The 22649-nt window shown below is 47.6% G+C and overlaps 1 protein-coding gene and 2 long non-coding RNA genes across 10 annotated transcripts in view; 2 read left to right on the top strand and 1 right to left on the bottom strand.

The window, feature by feature from the left end:
• Window positions 1-3478: 3478 nt before the first annotated feature.
• LOC309519729 lies at window positions 3479-8282 on the top strand. The gene is made up of 2 exons (XR_014213985.1): window positions 3479-5120; window positions 5189-8282. It is a non-coding gene; the product is annotated as an uncharacterized lncRNA (long non-coding RNA).
• A 361-nt stretch (window positions 8283-8643) lies between these two features.
• CUEDC1 (CUE domain containing 1) overlaps window positions 8644-22649 on the bottom strand; it is a 56546-nt gene continuing 42540 nt past the window's right edge. For 7 of the 8 annotated variants that reach the window (XM_082200836.1, XM_082200837.1, XM_082200838.1 and 4 more), the window contains 9 exons: window positions 21893-22020; window positions 17743-17869; window positions 15764-15947; window positions 15054-15137; window positions 12314-12388; window positions 11627-11720; window positions 10562-10620; window positions 9856-9919; window positions 8644-8984 (listed from right to left, as the gene is read on the bottom strand). In XM_082200836.1, coding sequence (XP_082056962.1) covers window positions 8978-8984; window positions 9856-9919; window positions 10562-10620; window positions 11627-11720; window positions 12314-12388; window positions 15054-15137; window positions 15764-15947; window positions 17743-17869; window positions 21893-22020 — 822 coding nt within the window. In that variant the 3' untranslated portion in view covers window positions 8644-8977. Of the gene's footprint in view, window positions 8985-9850; window positions 9920-10561; window positions 10621-11626; window positions 11721-12313; window positions 12389-15053; window positions 15138-15763; window positions 15948-17742; window positions 17870-21892; window positions 22021-22649 lie in introns of all 8 variants that reach the window. The other variant, XM_082200841.1, reaches the window with a different exon arrangement.
• On the top strand, window positions 12395-14999 carry LOC309519736. The gene is made up of 2 exons (XR_014213993.1): window positions 12395-12730; window positions 12959-14999. It is a non-coding gene; the product is annotated as an uncharacterized lncRNA (long non-coding RNA).

Genomic DNA, 22649 nt, shown 5'->3' with positions numbered 1-22649 from the left:
GTGTTCTTGAAGCTACTAGCATGAGTTTGATCAAACTGCAGGAGGCAGTGGAGGACAGAAGTGCCTGGCGTGCTCTGGTCCATGGGGTCACGAAGAGTCGGACACGACTAAACGACTAAACAACAAGAAACTGCCTATGTGCTGTAAAAGGCACTCCCCATACACACCATTTCTCCAAAAGGAATCGGAGACAGGACAATCATATATCAAAGAATATTGTCTTTTTAATATTTTGTTGGAAGCCGTCCAGAGTGGCTGAGGAAACCCAGCCAGATGGGCGGAGGTATAAATAATAAATTATTGCTATAAATCAGTATTATATAAAAAAGAACCAAAGTAAATTCATGTCAAAACCCCTATGGTATACCTATCAACATTCAAAGTGCATTAAAAAGCAGCTCAATAGCAAGACAACCCTTGTGGTCCCTTCCAGTTCTACCATCCACCTGAACCACTGCGCCAGACAGCCTGGCTTTGGAGTGTGTGCAGGGGACAGGAGTCCTGGTTATCTTCTCTTTGGAGTGGAAGCTGCACAATGGAGCACTGCCCCACCAACCTCACCCTTTCTTACATGCAACCAGACCAGGGTCTTCCTCCTTCTTAGCCTCGGGGTTGCCTCTTTTGGAGCTTGGGAGGGAGGAGGTGGGTGGGCCAAACTGGCTTTAGTTGGCTCTGCCTGTCTTTGGCTCTGTCTCCGCCCACTGTGGGGCTCCCTACCTTCCCCCCCTCCAGCCCCACCGGGCACCAGCCCACGCGGCAGTGGCGTAGCGTGGGGGTGCAGGGGGGGCTGGCCGCACCGGGCGCAACATCTGGGGGGGCGCGCTTGCACTCGCAGCTCTCTGCCCCTACCTGGCTCACTCACTCTCTCTCACTGCAGTGCTGGCTGTGCGAATCCGATCCGAGCCGCTGGGTCGCTGCCCACTGTGGAGGGGGTGGGTGCCAGGCATGCGGTGCGGAGAGAGAGCGAGGGACTATCTGGGGGAGGGACAGTGCAGCGGCTGCCCAGCGCAGCGCTGAGCGCGGGAGAGAACCACACCAGACCAGACCAGGCAGCAGCAAGAAGAAGCTGGCAGCGGCGGCAGGTTAGGGGGCGCAAATTACTTGCCTTGCCCTGGGTTAGGGGGCACAAATTACTTGCCTTGCCCCGGGTGCTGACAACGCACACTACGCCGCTGCCACGCGGTCTCTCCCTCTCCGTTTCACACTCCTCATGATTGCGAAGGGGAACGTGAACTGGTTCTACGGGGACAGAAGGCATTTCAGCTGCTTATTAGTCCCAGAGCGCGACAGTGAGAGGGAACAGCGATGCTGGCAAATGCCACTCTTCTTCCCATTAGGAAAGAAACGCATCTGAGTAAAGGAGGAGGAGGAGGACAGACGCTCGGTGTGCCTTGCAACTTAACACAAATTAAAGTCCTTAAGCTCAGACCATATGGCCGAGCGTAGAGTCCAGATGGCTCCCAAACCTGAAAGGCTTGATGAGGCTTCTGTCAGCTTTGTTTCCCCGCATAAACATAAATAGATGTGCACTTTGTGGCAATTATCTCGTAATAGGAAGACATTGTTACGGATGTCAAGGAAGGATGGGACTTTCCCCCCCTTCTCTGCTTGACTTGTTGAGCACTTTTGCTAAAGACGGGCGTCGATTGCTTTAAAAACAGTTGCTTAGTGAGCATTGCTGGCTTTTGATGGCTGCTGGTTGCTGACTCCCAGATACAACTCCACCTGCTTGAATTGAAGATTGGTGTGTGTTAGGTGGGTGGAGGGGAGAGTTTCACAGCTGGAATGCATCCAGTGAGAGAGAAAGGAAGATTGAAGTTGTGGCTAGGGGCAGAGAAGGACCTCTGTACAGTATGGGACATTCCAGCCACAGGAAAGTCAGAGGTTGCTGTATTTTTTAAAATCACTATTAAATTGCCTTATGATCCGAAGATCACAGGGTAGTTTATAATATGAACAGACAAACAAACACCGCCCTCTCTATCCAGTCAAGCAGAAGGCATTATCCTATGCCCAGGACAACATTTCAGCTAGGCAAAAACATTTTAGAAGGGCACAGTGCAAGCCTGGTCAGGATTTATTGAATCGTGATTAAATTGCTATATATTTTAGGACACACTGTGTTTTGGTTGTTGCAATCCGTGATTAAACTGTATACCCCTTTGGAAACTTGTATTGTACTGAAAAACACACTTTAATAGATCACCATATACCTATTAGCCTCACCTCTGGGTGACATACGCCATGCTTTAGAGCAAGGAAGGGAAACTCTGCAAATCTCTTCTTGTAAGTAGTGGTAGGTAGGGCCAGAGGCAAAAGTGGGCAGGGCAACAAAGGTAAATGTTATCTTTGTACTGTAGGCTAGTTTCTACACACACTTGCACACAGCCCTTTGTCCTCCATCCAGGCAAGCAAAAGGCATGCTCAGAGTTCAAGGACACATTCCAGCCAGGCAAAAACACTCAAGGAGGGTATGAGACAAGGGTGGCAAGGGAAGTTCTGAGGGCCATGTAGAGAATCCCAGTGGGGCACATATAGCCACCAGGCCTGGGGTTACCTCAACAGGCTGAAAGCATGGCTGGAAAAGGTGTCCACCAAAATGACTATTATTGTTTTATTCTGGTTTTTATTATTCATTATCGTACCCTTTTTCCAATGAGCTCCTCCCACCCCATTTTATCCTCGTGACAGGTAAGCTAGCAAATGTCCCAGGGTTATGCAGCTTCATGACTGAGCGGGGAGCTGAACATTAGATCTCCCAAGCCTTGAATCATGTTTCTTCCCTTTACTCATTTGTTGCTCTAGGTTTTGGTTTGTTTGTCTTTGTAATTAAAAGCAGGGAATTGCTTTCGAAAGCATCGCAAAATTACTCTGGGGGTGGGCAGCAAGTTTGTGACCTTACAGGTCCTAGCCAATCAGTGCTATGCAGAGTAGGGTTATGCAACTAACTAGGCTTTCCCAAGCCTAGTTCTGGTGAGGAAAGATTTCATCTGAGCACAGCACAGGAAGTTTAGCTTGGCATCATTTTACACACCCTAGGAAGGCTTGAGGCCTAGTCTTCGGGGTCTCTGTGCATGTTTTCCTGAAGGCTTACCAGCACTTCTGAGATTTGTCCACCAGATGTCACCAGATGTAACACTTCACATCATATTCGTTGTATTCTCACCCACTCCCAATCATCCCCTTTGATTAATGCACTGGAACACCTACACCAAGGTTACTGGAACAAGCAGTCTTCTCATACCTCCAGTATTTCCAGGAAACGTCTATGAGAGACATCCTAAGAATACCAGTAAGCCAGATTTAGGTTCCTACTGTTCTAATTACAGACCAGCCGCTGCAAAGCCCACATTCTGTATCTAAAAAGGATGTCTGTCTCCCTTCTTCCAAACCCAACATTTGGGATGCAGGAGGTAGGCTTGACCTTTGAATCTGTTCTTGCACCATATTCTAAATGAGTAGTCTAAGTTAGGGAGTCATAGAACGGTAGAGTTTGAAGGGACCACGAGGGTCATCCAGTCCAACCCCCTGCAATACAGGGATCTTTTGCCCAACACGGGGCTCAAACCCACAACCCTGAGATTAAGTGTCTCACGCTCTACCAACTGAGCTATTGTCCTTGCTTTTTGCACTTCTTTTAAATGTTTGTGTTTTAACAAGTTGCCTCAAGTTCCCCTTTCTGAAAACAAATAAGCAAACCACAGTGGAGATTCACAAAGCCAAAAGCATTACGAGAGTACAACATGACTTTATTATATGAATTACTATTGAACATCTTTAAGAGAGAAAAAAAATCATGTATGGAAATAAATTCTAAAATAGCAACACTCACAAACGTCACAGAAGTCTCCTCTTCTTTTTGTTGGTTTGTCTCCTTTTTTAAAAAAAAAAACCCTCTCCCCCCCCCCCTTTTTAAAGAAAGGAATACAAACATTACCAAGGACAGGACATTGTTTGGTGCTCAGAGAAATACAGCTTGGTTTAGGAGCCCAACTTGGCGGCCTCTAAAATGCATTTACATTAGATTCTTTAAAAATGACATCCTTGCCCTCATTCCCCTGGGCTATATGCCCCATGGGCTCAGTTGGTCCAAATGTCCAGAGGCTGCTAAAGGAAATGTCTGAAGTGTTTCAACCCACCTGCACAAATACAAAACCATTGCTTTGGCCATTCCCCAATTGCTTTCCAAACCTAGTAACGACATAGGGAACTTTCTTGCACGGAATCCATCCTCAGTCCACCTGGCTTAGTATTGGCTACACGAACTGGCAGCAGCTTCTCCAGGGTTTTTCGTTGGGAGTCCTCAGCCCTACCTGGAGACGTCAGGGATTGAACATGGGACTTTCTGCATGCAAGGCAAGTGTTCCATCACTGAGCTACAGCCCTTCCCAAACTTCTGTATCTCATGTAGCCTACATTCTTCAGTGTGCGAGGCTTAAAAGGATGTCAGTGTTGCTACCTGAAGAAGTGGAGGGCCTGGGTTCTAATCCTGATCCATTGGGCATTGGGGTGTGTGCGTGCTTTTATTTATATGGGAGCCTCTTTTGGAAACAGGTGCTCCCTTCCATCCATGAAACTCCCAGAAAATATTGAAGGAGCAAATCCCTTATTGCTCTTGCCTGGCCAATCCAGGAAACGACCCTCTCTTTAAGAGACCTATCCCAGCTACCAAGGAGGACTCAACTACGCTTCTCCCACCCGCATTCCTGGCCGCATTGCCCGCCTGGTCTTCTCACCTGCACAGGGCCACAGTTGCATCCAGACCGCCAATATTCTGCAGGAATATATTCAAGCTTGTACCAGAAGCGTAGAGTTGTGCAACTGCAGTGGATCAGAGCACTCTGTTCGCTCGAGTGCAACAAACCCACTTTTTGAAAGATCAGACTTTTTTTGCAGTTAGGGTTGTAATGGGGAAACACATTGGAAAAGGTGGGACAAACAGATGCTTAGCGGGGAAGATGTTAAACACGCTGCGTGAGCAAATCAAGACAAATGCTTGTCATAAACAAACAAATGAGAATGGGTGTTCAGTAAAGGCCAGGTGTAGTCTAACCTCTGCATAAGCTTTATTGCAAGCAAATCAGTATGAATGCTCAATAATCGGGTCATCTGGAGCGGGTGTGCCCTTTCAGGCTGCAGTACTGTTGAACAGCCAGGAGGGGTCTCCAAAAAAAAGAACTTTCCCCAGCCTCTAAGCTGGGCATGGGGAACCTTTGGCCCTCCAGTTGTTGCTGAACCACAACTCCCATCAGCCCCAGAAACATGGGCAATGGCCAGGGGTGATAGGAGTTGCAGTTCAGCAGCATATGGAAGGCACGGGTTCCCCGCACCTGCTTGAAACAGCCCAGGCTTCATTAGTGTAGACTCACAAGGATTGCAGGGTTTCATGGGAGCTGAACAAATGTACCCAGATTCTCATTTGTATGCTGAAACTATCAATCAATCACAGCAAGGGGCAGCCAGCACTTGTTTTAAAACAGAAGCGAGGAACCTTTTTCAACCCAAGAGCCGCACGTCCTCATTGTCACCCTTCCAGGGGCCACATGCCAGTGGTGGGCAGGGACCAGGGGCAAAAGTAGGTGGAGCAATGAGTATAGATTTTACCTTCATACAGGAGACTGATTTCTACTCACCCCTCCTCTCCCTCTTCCATCCAGTCAAGCAAGCAAGAACAAAGACATGTTCCAGCCAAGCAAACACACCCAAGCAGGGTGTGAAGGAAGGCTGGTGAGGGGGTGTTGCCTGGAGAAAAGTCTCAAGGGCCAGGCAGAGAGAAGCGACCACATTGACCTGAGGTTTCAAATGTAAAAAATAAAATAAAGCAGGACAACAGGGAAGCGAAGAATTTGCAATGGCAGAAGGAACCGATTGAGCCATGGCTCCGAGAAAGGAGTCCTGGTCAAGCCAATGAGGGCAGGATGGAGAAGCAAAGCTTGCTAAGGAGCAAGAGCTGGAAGAACCTCCTCCTGGCAGAAGCTGGTAAGGAACAGCAGCCAGAAGCCCCGAGGCAAAAACCACCCTCCTGCCTGAGAAGTATCCCTTCCCACCCATCCACCCTGCAAAAATTAAAAACTGCCAACCCAGAGTCAAGGACATTTGTTGGGAACTTTGGCTGTGAAACTTTGCAACAGCCCATTTTGGAGTAGTAATACAACAGGACCCTGGCCCATTCCTCCTTTCCACCTGCAACTTTAGGGCCATAGAAAGCTGCTTCATATCAGGTCAGACTGTTGGTCCATGTAGCTCAGGATTGTCTCTCTCCAGGATTTCCAGGTTTCAAACAAGGGATATTCCCAGCCCTGCCTGGAAATGCCAGGAACTGAACCCGGGTCCTTTTGCCTGGAGATGCTCTGCTACTGAGCTATGCCCCTTCCTCACCTAGCTGCCAGCTAGAGTGTTAAAGGCACAGGAAGTCTGGCAGGGAGAAAATGCAGCAACTCCATGAATCCCGTATAGTCATTTCGCTCAAAACAGGTGGGGCCATTTCCCCACCTCTTGGGGAAAGCTGTCTGCATGGCTTTTTGCACTATTGGATATAGACACAAAAGGCAGCGTGTCCTGAGGAAGGGCAAGCACCCTTGACATGTCCTCTTCCCCGTCACACTTCCTGCAAAGTTGCCTTCATGGTGGGGTGGAAGGCAAGGAGCCCAGCAGCAGGGGGCGCCAGAGCCAACGACAGGCAGAGCCAGCTAATTCTGGTTTTGCTCTCGCTCTCTCCTCCCTGCTGTTCTGTAAGGGGGCAACGCTACTGGCAGGCCAACCCCTCCCTGCCCCAAACAGGTTGTTCTTAAGAAAGCAGGCAGGTTGGGGGGGGGGGGCTGGCTGAAGACAGACTGAGGTTGGTGGGGCAATGCCCCATTCGCCCCTAAAGGAGCAGCCTCCATTGCCATGCAGAAAGATTTTTTCCCTGGCTTCTGTCTGCGTCACAAAAATAAAATGGAAAGTTTAAAAAGTTAAGCCACGAAGCAATGGAGCCTTCAAACTAGCAGATCCGATTCCAGAACTTGAGTCCTTTCCAAGCATTCAGATAGAGAGAGGGAGAGAGAGAAAGTCCAGCTATAGATGTCAAAAGAGGAACAGCCGGTGGCTTATTCAGCTAGGAACCCACAGGGAAGGGGGGGGAGAGGGAGAGAGGCTGGAAGGCTTTTCTACTTCTCTGGCTGTTTATTTCCAGTGGCCACCCTCCAGGTTTCTCCTTGGCAACTAGTGGATGCTTAGCCTCAAAGACGGCTTTGGGTGAGGGGGGTGGTCTTATCCTGAGGATCTCTCTCTCTCTCTTTCTCTCTGCTTACCCCAGTTCCCCTCCCCAAAAGAGAACCGTTTCTGCCTGGCAGCCCCTCAAGTTTGGGGATCTTTTTAAGCAATACTGCTTTCTCCCAACTCTCCTTGGAAACTTGGATCCCGTACAAAACAGCCCTGCGGAGAGAGTCCAAGAGGCTGAACTTTTGTCTAAGTTGCACTGACGTCACTTCTGTGCTGGAGAACATACAAACCTTCATTCAGGGTTTTGAGGGTTTGGGTTGTTGTTGTCCCCCCCCACTCCCCCCCCCTTGTTAGAGCCCGGCTGGGCATTCTCCGCCTGTGATTTAAAGCAACAGGCACAGGTTCTGCTGCTGGCACCGCTTTGGATGGGCATTAAAAAACCACCAAAACAACTCAGATCTCTATGGTCAGTGTCACTTCTGAACGGCAGGACGAGTGTCTGTTTCAGATCAAACCTTGGCAGTCATAAGCAGCAGGCATGGTGGGCCTGACAAAGGGTCATTTGCCATTAGGGCAAACGAGGCACTGCCCCCACTAAATTCAGTCTGCCCTCTCTGTCTTCTGCCCCCACCCCCAGTCCCAGGGGACGCCAGCCAGACGCTGTATCAGAGGAACTAAAGACTTCTGTCCCGGCAGGACCCTCTTGTGAAGAGTCCCCTCACACATGGCCTTGTCGTAAAGCACCAAGGTAGCGTTCAAAAGCCTGTCCCTAAGTGGCCGAAGACAACTGTGTGCTTCCTTCCTACTTAATGACTGGCTCCAGGCTTTCAAAGCATCACCTGAGCAACATGGGACAAAAACCACATGGCTTTCACAACCATCACATGAAGAATGCCTTATTCACAGAAACACATACAGAATACAACCCTTTACATCAATCCTATTTTCCAATCATAATTTTCAGCAATACAAGGAACACATAGTTAGGAGAGGGGCCACACTGAAGCAATGGGATGAAAGTGGTTTCTAGCTGGAAGGACAGCAATTCCGAGGCCCACTTTTAAAATAATAATAAACAAGGACCAAGGGCAGGGGATTAATCCACTGTGAGGCATTTCTGGTTGTTAGTTGGAATCAGCAGAAACTCCCCCCTTTTTTTTTTTACGTGGAGAGAAGTTTATAACATCCTGACCATCCAATCTCTTGATTTGGGCTTATTTTCTGTTAGCAGCAATAATTATGTAATGATAATCATCAATGATACAATGAAATTCTGAGGCCATCCTGTGGCTGCAGAAAGGTCATCTGTTAGTTAAAGAGATATGGTTTAAAAACACCAGGCCAGAATCCACATTTGAACGGCATCTCCCCCCCCCCGCCCGTCGTTCAGACATCTGAACCCTACAGTATAACAAAGAAAGAAAGGTCCTTGACCCATCCTTAAGATCTCGAAAATTCATTCTGCAGTTTGCAAAGATTTGACGTAGAAAAAAAAATCAGGTCAGCTGTAAAATCAGATCGTTGTTTCTTTCCTCCTTTTGGGCTGGTGATTCTTCAGATTGGAGGAGGAGGAAAAACCAACCGGTAACTGTTTTCGAACCCAGCTGCTAAGAAAGGACCAACCATGTGCCTGGCATTATAAAAAGCTTGGGCTTCGGGAAGCATCTGACAGCTCCAGGGGAGGACAAAAGCACCTGACCCCATCGTGCTTCTCTGACATCTTCTAATTCTCCCATTATTCACCTTTTCTTTAAAAATATATATATTGGCCAGCTCAGGATCTAGAAGACAAAGGAGGGCAGATTTCAATGCTTAATAATAATAATAATAATAATAATAATAATAATAATTTATTATTTCTACCCCGCCCATCTGGCTGGGTTTCCCAACCACTCTGGGCAGCTTTCAACAGAACATTAAAAACAGAATAAAACTTCAAACATTCAAAACTTCAGATGTTTTTTGGGCCACCCCAAAACCAGAATTGAAACCAGACTTGCTGTCCTTTAGCACCGTGCTATGACCAAGACAGCGGATTTTAGTGGCTCAAACTGGAAGGGTCAATAGAAAGAAAAAATAGAAAAAAAGAACACCCATTTTCTGGAAACATCTTTTTTTTTTTAATGGAATATTCAATACTGAACCCAAGGCAAAAGTTCTGCATAGGAATCCAACCCAAAGTGCATATAACCTCAGTATTGTCTATCCTAGATTTGAGGAACCTTTGGCCAGGCATAGGCAAACCCAGCCCTCCAGATGTTTTGGGACTACAACTCCCATCATCCCTAGCTAATAGGACCAGTGGTCAGGGATGATGGGAGCTGTAGTTCCAAAACATCTGGAAGGCTAGCTTGAGGAAGCCTGCTTTTGGTCTTCCAGATGCTGTTGAACTACCTCCCATAATCCCCGGCTAAGCATATCTGACAGTCAAGGGTGATGGGCACTGTAGTTCAGCAACATCTGGTGGGCCAAAGCTTCTCAACACCTAGTCTATACTGAACACCTGTGGCTCTCCAGGGTTTTTGGACACTGAATCTTCCCCAGCTCTATGTGGAGATGCCAGGATTGAACCCAAGACCTTCCGCATACAAAGCAGATGTTCTACCACTAGCAACATCCCTCTCCCTAATCTCCAAATACTCTTCACCTTACTGTGCTTCTTTTGATGTTTCATCTTCCGTGTGTAGCTGTCGTCTTCTTGCTTGGCCTTCTTCATCTGAAAGGCAGAGGAAGGCAAGAGAATATGGAAACCTGCCAGTGAGAAGCAGCTCACTCTGAAGTTATGTGGTGAGCCAGTGTGGTGTAGTGGTTAAAAGCGGTAGTCTCATAATCTGGGGAACCGGGTTTGTGTCTCCGCTCCTCCACATGCAGCTGCTGAGTGACCTTGGGCTAGTCACACTTCTGTGAAGTCTCTCAGCCCCACTAACCTCACAGAGTGTTTGTTGTGGGGGAGGAAGGGAAAGGAGAATGTTAGCCGCTTTGAGACTCCTTAAAGGGAGTGAAAGGCGGGATATCAAATCCAAACTCCTCCTCTTCTTCTTCTTATGTGGAGCTACTGTCACATGGGCCCCACAGAACGAATGAGAGAGAGGGCACAGAATAAGCAGGGAGACTGGGAAATCTTGTGTTAGACCAGCCTCCACAGGTGAAGATATAGGGCAAGGTTTTTGAGCTATGCAGAAGTCTACACCAATAAAGGATCAGGCATCGTTATATACAGTTTGAAAGAGTCTTAAATGGGTGAATCAGTCCAAGCAGTAGCCTTATGAGCTGAGATCACAAGTAAATCAGCACACTGAGCTTAGCTGGGACCAACCCAAAGGTAGCACTCACGTTAGAAACAGGGCTCTCGCCTTACCGCATGAATGTCCTTCAACGTCATCAAGAAGATTAGCTGTCGAAGCTGCTGTTCCCATCCTGCACTTGCGATTAAGGAGGAAAAAGAGGAAACCAATGGCATGTGGAGGGCATAATCTAAGCCAGGCCTCAGATGATCTGAGCTCCAGAACCATGATTTCCATGGCTATGGCTCAGCCCCAGGAGAGTAGAAGACAAAGCTAGGGTTCCTCTGTGTGTGCGCACACACGTGCAAGATTGTCTTTCACTCAGTGATCTGCAAACTCAACTGGGAATCCAAAGATTCCCAAGTCACACTGCATCGTCATTACCTATTATATATTTTGGAAAGCTGTTTGTTCTCTATGCACCTGACCACCTCTTTAAATACCGTAATCCTGAGATCAAGAAGCAGGTTCGCAACGACATATGCAGCAGGGATGAGGATGGGGACAAAACTAGAATGAGCAGGCCCTGCCTTTCCTTTCCTCGGCTCTGCTTACTGTTTGGTTTCCCTGCCATCAGCCCTACCATTGCCAGTGAACACCAACCACAGCTGGTGCTGATGGTGACATCAGCAAGAACAAGCAAAGAGTGTTATAAATCTAGATCTATTACATTTTCAGCTGAGCTGCTGAAGTCTAAAACAGCACAGTGACTCGCACGTTGGAGGAGGAGAAAGGAGTTCAACTCCCTGCTCAAGCACAAAGCTCACTGGTTGCTCTTGGGGTAGGCATGGACAGTGGAGAAAACCCAAAGGGAGGCCCCTCTTGACCCCTGGGCCATGCCACAAGGAACTTGAGTGGAGAAAGCCAGCTCTGTGCCAGCAACATAGCTTGGCTGGCATGGCCAACCTCACACTAGAATGCAAGGGGGTGGGTTCTGAGGGTCACATGCACATCAAACATTTAAAGCGTATTTTATGCGCATGGTTTTCCCCAAAGAACCATGGGAACTGTAGCTGTGGGGGTAAAAGTACACTTTTCCAGGGTTCTTTGGGGAAAACCATCTACTTTAAATGTGCTCGGAACTGCAGGGAATTTAGCACCCTCAAGACACAATAGCAAGACTTCACGTGGAAGGATACACTTGATGCTTTAACAACTGTTTTCTTTTCGATTTCCTCATTTTGGTCTTCTCTGAGAAAGCCCTGGCAAGTTCAAAGAGCTTCTTGCGTGTAGCTGGAAGGGGTGTGTGGAAATAAAGGTTTGTTGTTGTTTTTTTAAAGGAGAAAGAGGATTTAACCATGCAGTTTCTCTAAGGACCACTGGAAACCCTATTCGCTTTGGCTTTTGAAATTAGGGTAAGGGCTCTAGCCTTAAGGACTGGGAACCTGTTTAAAATAAAAGACGTGATCTTCTCGGGATACTGAATTCCGCACCCAGCTTTCTGCACATTGCAGAATGTATCCATATCCCCGACTACAGAATGAGAAGAATGAGGAGGAGTCCCTGGTAAAGGCATACATCCCCCTGACCACCCAGGGGCCAAATGTGGCAGGCCAGGAAAATGGATCAGAGCTGACTGTGCAGTCATCCCCATTCACCCCTCTGTGCTGGCAAAAGCTCCTGCCCACATTGTATACTGCAAGGGTCACATGCACCCTCCCCAAAACTCCAGTCAGTTACAGGCAGGTATTAAGATTCCCATATACTGTCAAAGTAATTCAGTGGTCTAGCGCAGCATTTACGATACATTCACTCATGCAGGCCGGTGGGGGAAATCCCACCGCAGCTCCAGATCCAACCATGCTGCCCACCATGACACAACTCACATTTCCCCATGTGTTTTAATTTGTCCCTGAATAAGGCATCATCGGAGACGGCACCACTGGAGCGAGCTACATCGTCTGGAAGGCAAAACAAACTCGGGATTAAAACACAACACTGAGGAAACAGAGGCGAATTTTCAACGTGTGTTTTTTTTAGTGTGCAGTTAAGACAAAATGCTAAAAGTCGGGGGTATTGTGGCTGGAAAGCCGATCGTGTGCATTTTGAAAAACGGAGAGGGGATTAAACATGTTAGGCATGTTGCCATTTATTATGATTCTCATTAAATTTCTACATTGCCCTTCATCCAAGTATCACAGGGTGGTTTGCGATATAAAAACACAAAAATACATAACATATTAAAACAATAACACACACCCTGGCACACACACAGTTTGAAAGGTCATACAGTGGTACCTCTGGTTACGTACTTAATTTGTTCCGGAGGTCCGTACTTAACCTGAAACTGTTCTTAACCTGAAACACCACTTTAGCTAATGGGGCCTCCCGCTGCTGCTGCGCCGCTGCCACGCGATTTCTGTTCTCATCCTGCAGCAAAGTTCTTAACCCGAGGTATTATTTCTGGGTTAGCGGAGTCTGTAACCTGAAGCGTATGTAACCCAAGGTACCACTGTATATTTTTTAATTAGCCAAGGGCCTGGGTGAAGAGGAATGTTTTTGCCTGGTGCCTAAAGATAGGTAATGAAGGCGCCAGGTGAAGCTCCCTGGGGAGAGCATTCTACAAGCAGGGAGCCACCACAGAAAAGGCCCATTCTCATGTTGCCACTCTCACGTGGAGGAGGCACATGAAGAAGGGCCTCAGATGATGATTGCAGGATCCGGGTTGGTTCATGTGGGGAGAGGCGGTCCGTGAGGTATTGCGGTCCTGAGCTGTTTAAGGCTTTATAGGTCAAAACCAGCACATAGAATTGGGCCTGGAAACTAACTGCCGGCCAGTGAAGTTGAGCTAGGATTGGTGCTATATCTGCAATCGACTTGCCCCAGTGAGCAGCCTGGCTGCTGAATTCTGCATGAGAGGGGAGGAAACTATATTTGTCCATTTTTCTCCAGATCACGCAGTGCAGTATTTACAGCCTTAAGGACTAGGAACTTAATAGTAAATAATTAAAGAACCAGAGAGCGTCTCCTTGCAACTCTTCGGCATTTAGCACCAAATTTGGCTCTTGTGAGGTCTGATAGTGGGGTATGCCCAGAATGCCCCAATCCTCTTAAACAGCCTTTTTCAGCATTTTGCCCCTGAATCCAGCCGTGGCTGGTGCCCTCTGGGAATTGGTAGGGCAGAAGGTAGGGAGCCCAACAGCAGGTGGCGCCAGAGACAAAGACAGGTAGAGCCAGCTCATTCTAGTTTTGCCTCCATCTTCCTGCTGAGATCTTAAAGGGGCAACTCGGACACTAAGGAGGAGGAAGGTGGCAGGGAGGGCCACCCCACAGACTAGTTGTAAGCGATAAGGCATGGGAGGGGGACAGACTGAGCTTGGTGGGGCACTACCCCATTTGCTCAGATTCCACTGCCTGCAGCGTAGCATCAGTTGCCGTTAGCATCCTCAGCCAAAGCAGTCTCTTTATAATACTTGGTTAGGCCCCGACGGTTCCACGGTTTTCATGTGATAGCGACAGACAGTGGCTCTAATTCCCTCCTCCGAGGCTGCTGCTCGGCTCGGGTAGTGAAGGTTAAGCAGGATTATTTCCTCGTTCTGCCAGCGAGGCTATATCCCCTTTGTTCAAAGATGAAAGGAAGGAGGAATCCGTGCTTACTACGACTGGGGACCAGAGCAGGTTGCTCACCATTTTGTGCCCATTCCTCATGGGATGGGGGAGGATCTGGAGTGGGGGGGGGGAGACTAAGTCCTGATCCAACAGTCCAAAGCAAAAGGATACTTATGAGCATTTCCTTGCAAATGTACAGGGAAAGAGTTGAAAACATATTCCAGAAGCTGTTTGTTGCCTCACACCAGCTATTTGCCCCAGAGGCCCAAGACATACTAAACCAGGCATGTCCAACCGGGCACCTATGGGTGCAACTGATGCCTGTGGAAGCTCTCACTGTTGCCCTGGGGCAAGATCCCCAATGCAGAGCTTTCATTTTTTTAAAAAGTCTCTAGTCTTCCTAAAAAGGAAGTTTTGGTGCTGCAAAAGGTGCAGGTTCTTCTAAGCTATTTCTGTGAAACGAGAGTCCACATGGTGTGGTTTATTTCTGCTGAAGAATGCTCCCTGTTATATCAGACAGCAAGAGAATGTGTGTGCATGTGTAAAATCAATACTGCGTGATCTCTCTGATCTGGACCAGCAGGACAAAGCTGACTTCCCATGGCAAGCCTAAATTTGTCATGAGTGACTGTCTAATTCTGTGTTACCATCGGCAGCCATTTTGTGTTATGCCACGCCCCCCCATAGCAGCCATTTTGTGACTGGCACCCCCAGCACTCTCTCAAAATTCAAAGCGTGCCAAATGGTCAAAAGAAAGCTTCCCCATACGCAGCTTAACTGTTGGTGTCAAACAAGGCCTGGGGGGGGGGGACGGACTCAGGTTCAAATTCTTATATGGAGACAAAGCTCTTCTGAGTGACCTTGAGCCAGTCATTGGCCACACCTGCATAGTCAAAGTAACCTAAGTACTGATTGAACTGGAATAATTTTTTACTGGATTTGCACCCTTACATTCTGGCAGCTGACCCAAAGCTAACATCCGTCCTTTTTTGGGGGGGAACTATTGGGGGGAAATACCTGATATTACAGAGGTGAAAGCAACATCATTAGTGAGGGCAACGCTGCTCATCTTGGATTTCTTCGACTCATACTTCAATCGATCTAGATGGCGACCAAAAAAGTAAGAGAAGGAAATGCATGAGTGTCACAAACTGGCAGTCAAGTGGTCAGGATTTGGCAGTTTCCCTGCTGTGGTCTGGGTTTGATTTCCATTCAGGCACCATAGCTCAGTGGAAGACCTGCTGCCTTGCATTCAGCTCAATCCTCAATGGAATTCCTTGCTGGTTGAGGTTCAAATGGCCCACTCTCTGCCATTTGCCATTGGTCAGTCAAGACCAGGCATAGGCAAACTCAGCCCTCCCAATGTTTTGGGACTACAACTCCCATGACCCCTAGCTAACAGGACCAGTGGTCAGGGATGATGGGAATTGTAGTCCCAAAACATCTGGAGGGCCGAGTTTGCCTATGCCAGGTCAAGACCTTTCTATACTGATAGGCTTTTGCTGCTCTGCCTCAGATAAGACTTTGTGTTGAGGAATGTTCTTTTATGTGTGCTGTCATATATATAAAACACCTGTTTCCTAAAAAATACAGCAGAGCACACTATACAAAAATGACAACAGTAATAAAAACATAAATAAAATTGGTTGGCTAAAAGAAAATCCACATTCCTACAAAAAAAGAAACAAACAAAGAAAGCACCATAAGATTCTGAAATATGCCATTACCTCTCTCAAGAGCCAGGAGGAAATCGCGGTTCCTTTGCAGCTCCTTCATAAACTCCTCATTCTGCAGGACGAGCGCGATCCGCTCATCTTCTAGATACTGCTTCCACTTCCTCTCCTGGTCCAATGAGCCGTGGGCCCTCTGGCTTCCTGGGCTTGCTGTTTTTTGGTGGCAGCTTTGCGGACTCTGGAGGTGTCATTTGCGTACAGAGAGAGAAGGAATGGCTAGGGTCTGCAGGCTTCACAGGGCAGCAAACCCATGACCACCACAGTGACCCAGTGCCCAGAGCCCCAACCCATCAGAGCGCCCGCCCCCCCGATCGCTGCACCTGTATGATGCATAACCTAGGTTTGCAGCATTCATACTTTCTTTTAAATAGACACTTTTAAAAAAATCTTGCGTGTACACCTTTACCTGCCCTCCCCCAAAACATAACACATGAATCTGTCACTCTGAGGACTCAATCCACAAGGCTTCATTTTTCAGTCCACATAATAAGCAAAAGTAGGTGTTCAGTGGAGAACCAGATCTCTGCCTACTCTAAGAAGTAGGACTGGGAGTGTGTGATTTGGTCGGGGGGGGGGCGGGAACTGGGGGAGAGGAAGGCAGGAAACAGGGTAAAGTGTTGTTCTCTTGCCCACGGCATTTCCTCTCCAAATCATACACTCCAAACTTAACGCTTTTTAGATGCTTGGTGGGAGACTACATTTTGAGACAGGCATCTGATACTGGATGTCCAGCTTGGCCCTAAACCCACAAGTCTCCTCTCTTCCAAACACAGCACTGCCTAAACTGTGTCTCTTGGGGCAAATGAAAAGGCTCAGCTTTTGATCTCAGTGTGGCGTAATGGTTAGAGTGTTGGACTAGGACCTGAGAGATCAGGGTTCTAATCCCCACTCAGCCATGAAGCTCACAGGGCAACCGTGGACCAGTTGTTGCCTCTCAGCCTAACCTAGCTCACAGGGCTGTTGCGATGATAAAGTGGGGGGAGAGAGAACAATGTACGGCTACTTGGAGAAAAGGGTGGGATATAAATGCAGTAAATAAAAAACAACCACCATAGCAACAACTTGCCTAACTCTAAAGCAGGCTTCCTCAACCTCGGCCCTCCAGATGTTTTTTGAGACTACAATTCCCATCATCCCTGACCACTGGTCCTGCTAGCTAGGGATGATGGGAGTTGTAGGCCAAAAACATCTAGAGGGCTGAGGTTGAGGAAGCCGCTTCTAAAGGCTTGCACACTACATTCAACATTATTGGTTTTCCTTGGGAGTTCTCCTCTCTCTTGAATCCTCCTTCGTTGAAACAGATCTTTTAAAGATCAGGTTCACAGGGTTGCCATCCAATCTGATCTGGAACGGTTACAAGTAATAAAATACCCCCCTGGGGAGCTATGATTACATATAAAATTGAATGCGTTACTTGAAGCTTAGATCTGAACCCTGCTCCTAAAACTAACCCAAAAGGGCAGGAAAAGGGACTTCAAGGACTGGAGGCATGTCAGTGTCAGACACAGCTACTTCTGGGTCAAGCAGGGCAGGATGGAGAAGGCAGAAGAGGGGGAAGGGAATGGAGGAAGCAGCAAGGACCTGAGGGATAGCTCAGGTGGTAGAGCATGAGACTCATGAGATCTCAGCGTCATGGGTTCGAGCCCCACCTTGGGTGAAAGATTCCTGCATTGCAGGGGGTTGGACTAGATGACCCTTTTGGTACCTCTCAACTCTACAATTCTATGACTCCTAAGTTGCTGAGATCAGGGAACAAGAAGCATTTATATTGTTCAGTGGGTGGTACTTGACCTTTTAGGGCCTATGTGCAAATTGAGGAGAGCTGAAGTGTGGTTCAAGAGCTTGTGGCAACATGCACACATACAATCCCAAGTTGCTGAGCTATCTAATGCCCTGAAAGGCCGAAACACTGAACGGACCTTGTCGATATTTTGAACTCATAGCCCAAATATAGAAAGTTATATCCACCCTACCTGCACCTTTTCCATTTGCTGGGGTAAGATGCGAAGGAAGTCATCAGGAAGGTTGCCTAGCAACGGTGGATTCCAGTTCCGGTACCGCCTTTGCGCTTGGGGGCCACTGGAATTCTGGATATCGTTCCTGCAGGGTCAACAGCAGGGGGGAGGCATATTAAGGCAAAGCTTTGAAACCTAGTAGCAGACTATTAGAGCATCTGCTCTGCATACAGAAGTCCCCATGCCCAACCCTTGCTGGGCATCTCCAGGTAGGAGTGGGAGAGATTCTTCCCTGAAACACCAGATCTGCTGCCAGTCAGTGTAGACAACACAGAACTAGATGGACCAGTGGTCTTGACTTGGAAGAAGGCAGCTTCCTATGCTCCTACCGGATTTCCCCTGACCCAACCAAATTTCAAGTTGCAGGGAGAGGAGTGAGGATGACCATCTTGGCTGTGAGTCCTGGATGACGTGCTCCCTGCCTTGCAGGCCTTCTCCCATTTGGCCTGGGAGGGCGAAGCCCAGACTGACTCCAGCTACAAAAGCTGAAGCTGTTAGAGGCCAGAGACATCTTGGATGTCTCTTAGTGCAGACCCAGGTCATCGAAGCCTGATCTTCCACAGCTGCCACCAGCCATGTACCACCATTGGCAGGACAGCAACAGCTGTAAGAAAATATTTTTAGTCTCTTGCTAATTATGCTCTTTTAAACATGTGTTTTATATTTGATTTCCATTAGTAAGGTTTTCATTTGAAATGTTGAGATTAATTGGGGGGGGTTAACTTCGCTGCTTTACATGTGCATTCTGGCACTTGACCTCCTCTGTAATGTTTCCTTCTGAAATCTTTTAAGATAATATTTTCGTCTCCCATTGATTATGCTGCTTTGAATGTATACTTTATATTTGACTTTCTTCCATAACATTTAATTCTGGACTGTTTTATTTGATGTTTTAATGCAGATTGTAAGCCGCTTTGAGATTTTTAATTTTTTTTTAAATTTGATATGAAGTGGTATAGAAATGAAATGAATGAAAAATAAATAAACAAACACGGCAGTCCTTCTCCCTCCAGAAACTCTAACCTCCTGCAGCTACCAGACTCTTGCTGTCACTTCCTGAGTTGCCACTGCTGCTATGATGGCAACCAAACTGCCTCACCACAGCTGACACTTCTGCAAGCTGTTGTTGTTGTTTAGTCGTTTAGTCGTGTCCGACTCTTCGTGACCCCATGGACCAGAGCACGCCAGGCACTCCTGTCTTCCACTGTCTCCCACAGCTTGGTCAAACTCATGCTGGTAGCTTCGAGAACACTATCCAACCATCTCGTCCTCTGTCGTCCCCTTCTCCTTGTGCCCTCCATCTTTCCCAACATCAGAGTTTTTTCCAGGGAGTCTTCTCTTCTCATGAGGTGGCCAAAGTATTGGAGTCTCAGCTTCAGGATCTGTCCTTCCAGTGAGCACTCAGGGCTGATTTCCTTCAGAATGGAGAGGTTTGATCTTTTTGCAGTCCATGGGACTCTGAAGAGTCTCCTCCAGCACCATAATTCAAAAGCATCAATTCTTCGGCGATCAGCCTTTTTTATGGTCCAGCTTTCTGCATAGTTCCCAGCAAAATTCCATTCTACGAGGAGTCTCGAAAAGCCACAGGAGCAGACTAGAAAGTGAACTGAGTGCCCTTGCTCCATAGAGAACTCCCTCACTGCAGGCGTAGCCACAGGAAAGTGGGGGATATGACTGATCAGAAATGTGTATCTTATTGGAAAAGGCTCATGCCTTTCCTTTGCCACAACACAGCACTCATAGAAATTGATAAAATGAGTGTCGCATCAGACATTTACATCTAGCCCAGACACGTCATAGAGCTTTATGTAGACACCAACATGGTGGCAAAAGCTTTGTCTTGACCCACTGGTTGAAGACCTAAGTGGGAAACTATTATTTTTGTGTCAGTAGCATGTTGCAGAATGCACCTGCAAAAAAACAAAAACGGGGTCCTTGGTTCTTTGTGGAAGGAAAATCTCCACACAATGAATTGCAGGAGGTTGGACGAGATGGTGCTTTGGGTCCCTTCCAACTGTGATTCTATGAAAAGAAACTCAGCAAACTCTGAAGGCCGAGGCAGGAGTCTGAGAACACCCATCGAGATCTGGTCTCTCCGCTGTGCCAGGATTTTGAGAGAAGGGAGAGGAAAGTAGCCTAGGCTCCCTTAACTGGCACACACGAGGGAGGCCAACTCGTGGAAGAGGGCTCAAAGCCAAAGAAGGAGAGGAAAAAATGAGGAAAGAACGCCACAGGGACCCAGGCTCTGCTATATTTCAGATCTTGGCTCGGCTCGCAGCTGCTAATAACTGAGCGTCTCAAGGCTGGGAATTCCCCTTCACGGCCCCTTCATTGGAGCATGAAAGTCAGAGAGGGCGGCAAGAGGCAATTATGACTGTATACACAGGTTAGTGTCTTCATTAGGACAGGGTTTTTAAAAAGAGAGGGCAGTGAGCAGGTAACTGAAGCCGGGGGTGGAGATGCTGTCAAGGATGCAAACACGCCTCCTCAAATCGGGGAGCGATCCCAAGTCAAAGTGGGCCAGGGGCTCAGCCCTTCCTCAAATTGGGGCTCAAACCTCTCCCCCCCTTTGCTTTACAGATGAGAGCTGTGCTGCTCCTCACCTTGGATATCAGGATGCAAAAAGGATGTCAGAAGGCAGTGATTTCCATTCTGTCCTGTATCCATTAAGATCAGCAATGTTTCTGTTCCTCTGCAGTTCAGTTTCTGCTAAATACTACATTATTCCATCTCACTGTCTGCTTTTTAACTTAGCACTTATTTCAAGGTAAAGGAAACGTCACAATATGCTGAAATAAAGTCGTTAATTACATATTGTTTGGGGACTTAAAAACAACAACTGTGTGGAGGAACGCAGATCGCATTGGCTTGGCTCGTAAGAGGAGCCTGCTGAATCTGGCCAGTGGCTCATCTAGTCCACCATCCTGTTCTCGCAGTGGCCAGCCAGATGCCTGTGGGAAACGGTCAAGCAGGACTTGAGTAAAAAAACCATGATCTCCTCCTGTGGTTTCCAGCAACTGGTTTTCAGAAGCATTCCTGCTTCTGACGGTACAGACAGAGTATAGCCAGCATGGCTTGTAGCCACTGATAGCCTCCCTCCTCCTCTACCAATTTGTCTAATCCTCTTTTAAAGCCATCCAAGTCGGTGGCCACCAGTCCCTCCTGTGGCAGGGAGTACCATAGTTTAACACTGTGCTGCATGAACAAGAACTTTCCTTTATTTGTCCTGAATGTTCCAGCGTTCAGCTTCCGTGGATTCTAGTTTGATGAGAGAGGGAGAAAAACCTTTCTCTATCTAGTTGCTCTATGCCATGTATCATTTTATGAACTTGCTTCATGTCACCTCTTATTCACCTTTCCTCCAAACTAAAAAGACCCAAAGGGGATCATCCCCCTTGATCATTTGGGGCGCCCTTTTCTGAACCCTTTGCAAGTCCACAATACCGTTTTTGAAGTGAGGCAACCACAACGGAGAACAATATTCCAAATACGGCCGCACCATAGATTTGTATTAACTGCATTATTTCCGTTCCTGGCTACAGACAAAAACATGAACTGCAGCAGTTTCTGTTTGCGTGGGAATCCCCCATCATCCCGAGATGCAAAGAGCAGACGGTTCCACACAGCCCAGGAGAGTCCCTGCATTCAAGCATCCTCTTAGCAGCTTGCTTTTAGCTGAAGATGGGGCGGGGGGGGGGGAGTAGCTTCCAAAGGCCTGTGATCTCCAGCTGGTGATGAAACCCCTGCTTCTAACATCCTGCCCTGCTCTCCTAATCTCCACGGACTGTGTGCAGAGGAGGGGGGCTTCACTCTGCTTGGTTTCTGTGGCACGCACAGAGGAAGGATGGAATATTCCATTCCTCCTCTGCCAGCCTGGTCACTTGTTTACATGAAACTCCTGGTTGCCTATGGCTACAAGGCTAGTGCTTAATTGCAAGACTGGATTAGTGGGCCAGATATTGTGGATTCAGCTATTTTTCACTCCGCTCTTAGGCCTGAAAGGCAATGCATTTTATGCCTCAGACGGACAGCTCATGCAAATCGCCTGATTGCTGAACAAAATGCATTAGAATTTTGTGAACTCCCAATAAGAGTTTAGCCTGCTTACCTGGGAGGTGGTGTCGGGGGAGCCTGTGGGTACTGTCTGTCAAACACGTGCATGTCGTAGGAGGGGGGAGAGTAAACCGGAGGCGGCTCTTCATCTGAACTGTCAGGTTCTAGAGTCCGTTCCAAGATCTGAATCAAATGAGAGAGGCAGAAGGAGACAGAATTTATAATGGCTTTGCACATTACAGAGATCCGAGAAGTGCAGAAACGGTGAGGACTAGGGATGTAAAGGAGGCAGTGATTGTGCTCACTGCAATCAGCAGCGTTTCTCTTCTGCTACAGTTTGACTTCTGCTAAGACCTGCCTCTCTATCTGCTAGGGCCAAAACTTGTGCAATTGATATCATAATTCATATTAATGCATTTCAGTAGAAGGGAAATGTCAAAAACGATACAGACAGTAACACAATCTTTTCCATAAGGTTTGCAGACTAAAAATACAACCATAAATACTGTTCCCGACATGAGGCGAAAAAATATATAAATTGTGGCAATTTATGTTCCCATTTCTGACCAAATTCTATGGCATCCCCACTGAGGTCTCACGGCTGTGGCTTCCTCGCTTTCACTAAAAGGAGGCAGCTCTTAATTTGTTGTTGTTTTAAAAAGCTACTGGTGACTCTATAAGATGAAGGGCAGGGGAAGTGGGAACTGACACAGCAGAAGGCCAAAGGAAAAATGAACTCAAAAGATCTGCAGAAGGAGCTGAAGGTTAAAAGTAGCAAATGGGGGTTAAGGGAGGGGGCAGCAAGGGACAAG

The sequence above is a fragment of the Podarcis vaucheri genome, assembly GCF_965113315.1.
Source record: "Podarcis vaucheri genome assembly, chromosome: 15".
Taxonomy (NCBI): domain Eukaryota; kingdom Metazoa; phylum Chordata; class Lepidosauria; order Squamata; family Lacertidae; genus Podarcis; species Podarcis vaucheri.
This window is presented reverse-complemented; position numbering and strand designations above follow the sequence as displayed.